This window comes from Quercus suber, unplaced genomic scaffold (genome assembly GCF_002906115.3).
Source record: "Quercus suber isolate HL8 unplaced genomic scaffold, Cork oak 2.0 scaffold_550, whole genome shotgun sequence".
Lineage (NCBI taxonomy): Eukaryota > Viridiplantae > Streptophyta > Magnoliopsida > Fagales > Fagaceae > Quercus > Quercus suber.
In genome coordinates this window covers 76,267-78,938 of record NW_027069998.1, presented here as the reverse complement: position 1 = coordinate 78,938, position 2,672 = coordinate 76,267, and the positions used below count along the sequence as shown (strand labels likewise).

The following is a 2,672-nucleotide window of genomic DNA, read 5'->3' as shown; positions in this document are numbered from 1 at the left end:
TTTTTTTTACCAAAACTTTCATTAAACATAGGTCCCACGACACTATTCACACATTTAAAATTTATTTTGCTACAGTGTTTTTAGTTTTCAACAAAATAAGCAGTATCCAAACACACCCTAAGGGTAAACAACCAAGTTGCTTTGAAAAGTGAGCAAAAACTTAAGAAAAGAGCAAAAATATCTCAAAACTAAAAATTTATGTGTTAAAAATGGGCTGAGTTGCTTGAATTGTGGGTCAACCCAACTCAACCTTTATTTGCCCAAAAAAAAAAACTACTATAGATACCGATATTTTTCCTTTGAATTCGGGCGAGTTAATGGGTGCAAATCCAACTTTACCAGACCTAATTTGCATGAGCATTGCCATTAATTTAGTTTTCTACAAAATCTTGCTCCATCATATTAGGTATAAAATAGTTAAATATTCCAATCTTTACATTAAATCACTAGATGAGACGAGTTATTGTAACTTATTAATGAAATTCTTCATCTCTTTTTTAGCTATAATAAATATGTATATCCAAAAATGACTAACTAAAATAGAAAAAGTACATTTCTAATTAAAATTAAATTAAATTTTGAAGGAGTATGATATGAATGTTCATAAGACTCCCTCATGCACGATGATTATCATATCCTCTTTGATGAGAAGTCTAGAATATTATCGGTTGGTTTATAAAATTTGGATGGGCTTATTTTGTTTCCAAATCATTTGTGTAAAAGTATGATTGTACTAAGAAAATTAATGCTTTAAAAGATTATACATAAACTGGCCATGAAAATATGTTAGGAGCTATATATAGAGGTGCTTTCTTAAGGCCTTAAGCTTAAATCTCATGAGACATTTATCTCACAATACATAGAACCTACACATTTTATGAGAAAGTTCTCATAAAAAGATAACTTAAACGATAGTTTTCCGTATAGAAGATGATAATGATAAACGATGATCATTTTAGCTCCTAAGAATAAGAAGGGTTTACAATGGCACATTAATAATTATTTGAAAGAGCTTATTTTTATTAGTTTATTGGATTCAAAAAAATTAGGGAGTCGTTTGGTAACATTATTTTAGTAATGTTGTTTGTATTTTTTAAAAATACATATAAATAAAAAAACTGTATAAAAATACGTACAATAATATTTAAAAACCGAAAATATATTGTTAAACTACTGTATCAAACGGCCTAATTCTCCCAAACAAGAGAGTAGGTGTAATACAAAAGCCCTCACTAGTAGTCACCTCACATAATGATTATTATCATATCATATTTAAATCAAACGTCTAGAAAACCATCTTGTTGGTTTACAAAATTTAAGAAAACCGACTCCTACACGTACGTTACAAAAGCCCCCTTTTCTGGGCCCTCACCTACTGCTTACAATACTTATCTGCTAGGTCCCTAGAGATCAACATCATCTTGGTCTCTAAGATCAAAGGGACTAGAATTCTACTCAGTGTTGAAAACAACAAAACCCTGTTCTACGCCTTACAAAACCTCACTTTCTTGAGTTACCAGCAGCCGCTCTCTCTCACTAATCTGCTATATATGATACCCAATTCTTTTTTCTGGCTAAATAAGCGTTTTATTCTTTGAGTTTATCAACCATGACCAACGTACCAAGATCTCTCAGATTCTCTTCCGTAACCCTTTTCAAGAACCCTTGGCCTTTTCCTCTTGTTTTCTTGTAAGATTTTCTCGGGAGATCCCAAAATAACACTCAAAAAGAAAGAAGAAAAAAACTAGCTAGCTAACAAGGGCTAGTCTTTCTTTCTTTGTTTTTCTGTCTTTGTTTTCGCTTTTGCTGCAGATATGGGAAGTGGAGAGAAAAGTCTGCGAAACTTCCATCTGCTCTTGCCTCATCATCATCAGAAGAAGCAGCATCAACAGCAAGAGATAAGAGATGTGCCAAAAGGGTGTTTGGCAATCAAGGTGGGCCAAGGTGAAGAGCAACAGAGATTTGTGGTGCCTGTGATATACTTCAACCACCCACTGTTCATGCAGCTCTTGAAGGAGGCTGAAGAAGAGTACGGATTTGATCAGAAAGGAACCATCACCATCCCTTGCCATGTGGAGGAGTTTAGGTACGTCCAAGGCATGATTGATAGGGAAAAGTCCCTCCACCATCATCATGTAATTGGGTGTTTTAGGGTTTGATGATGATCAAAGATTGCAACCTTTGACCCCTCAAAATCTCTTTGGGTCGTGTAAATTTGGAGTCTTGTAGGGTTTGTGTTCCCATTTTTCTCGGTAGTTGGGCAGTGATGATGTTATAGATGAGATGATGATGGTGACGACAAAAGGATTTGCTTGCAATTGTAATCACTTTTTTTTTTTTTGTTAGGAACCGTAATGATAAAAGAGAACTTCTATTGCTTTTCTTTTCTTTTTCTTTGTTTCCTGATTCTTGAAGATGGATTTCTGAAAATTTCAATGTTAAAATGGGCCAATGGCACCATCCGTACGAATCGAGAGGAAGATTGCAAACAAGTCCAAACCATGGTAGGGCCAAAGCAGTTGCTTTAGCTTTTAAAATTGCAATTATCAATATAGATAGTAAAACCATGCATGACATCTTTCCACCCAACAATTACTTATTTACTAATATTGCAATGCTATGCATCATAGATTTTCTTTAACCCTTAATTTCATTACTTAGGGGGCAGAATC

At 34.1% G+C, this 2,672-nt stretch overlaps 1 protein-coding gene across 1 annotated transcript; it reads left to right on the top strand.

Annotated features, from left to right (window-relative positions):
- Positions 1-1,385: 1,385 nt before the first annotated feature.
- On the top strand, positions 1,386-2,383 carry LOC111993274 (auxin-responsive protein SAUR32). The gene has a single exon (XM_024025123.2). The coding sequence runs from the start codon at positions 1,815-1,817 to the stop codon at positions 2,157-2,159; it is 345 nt and encodes a 114-aa protein (XP_023880891.1). The 5' UTR covers positions 1,386-1,814; the 3' UTR covers positions 2,160-2,383.
- Positions 2,384-2,672: the final 289 nt, after the last annotated feature.

Coding starts and splice junctions, on each gene's coding strand:
- LOC111993274 (XM_024025123.2), top strand. CDS start 1,815: ATGGGAAGTGGAGAGAAAAGTCTGCGAAACTTCCATCTGCTCTTGCCT.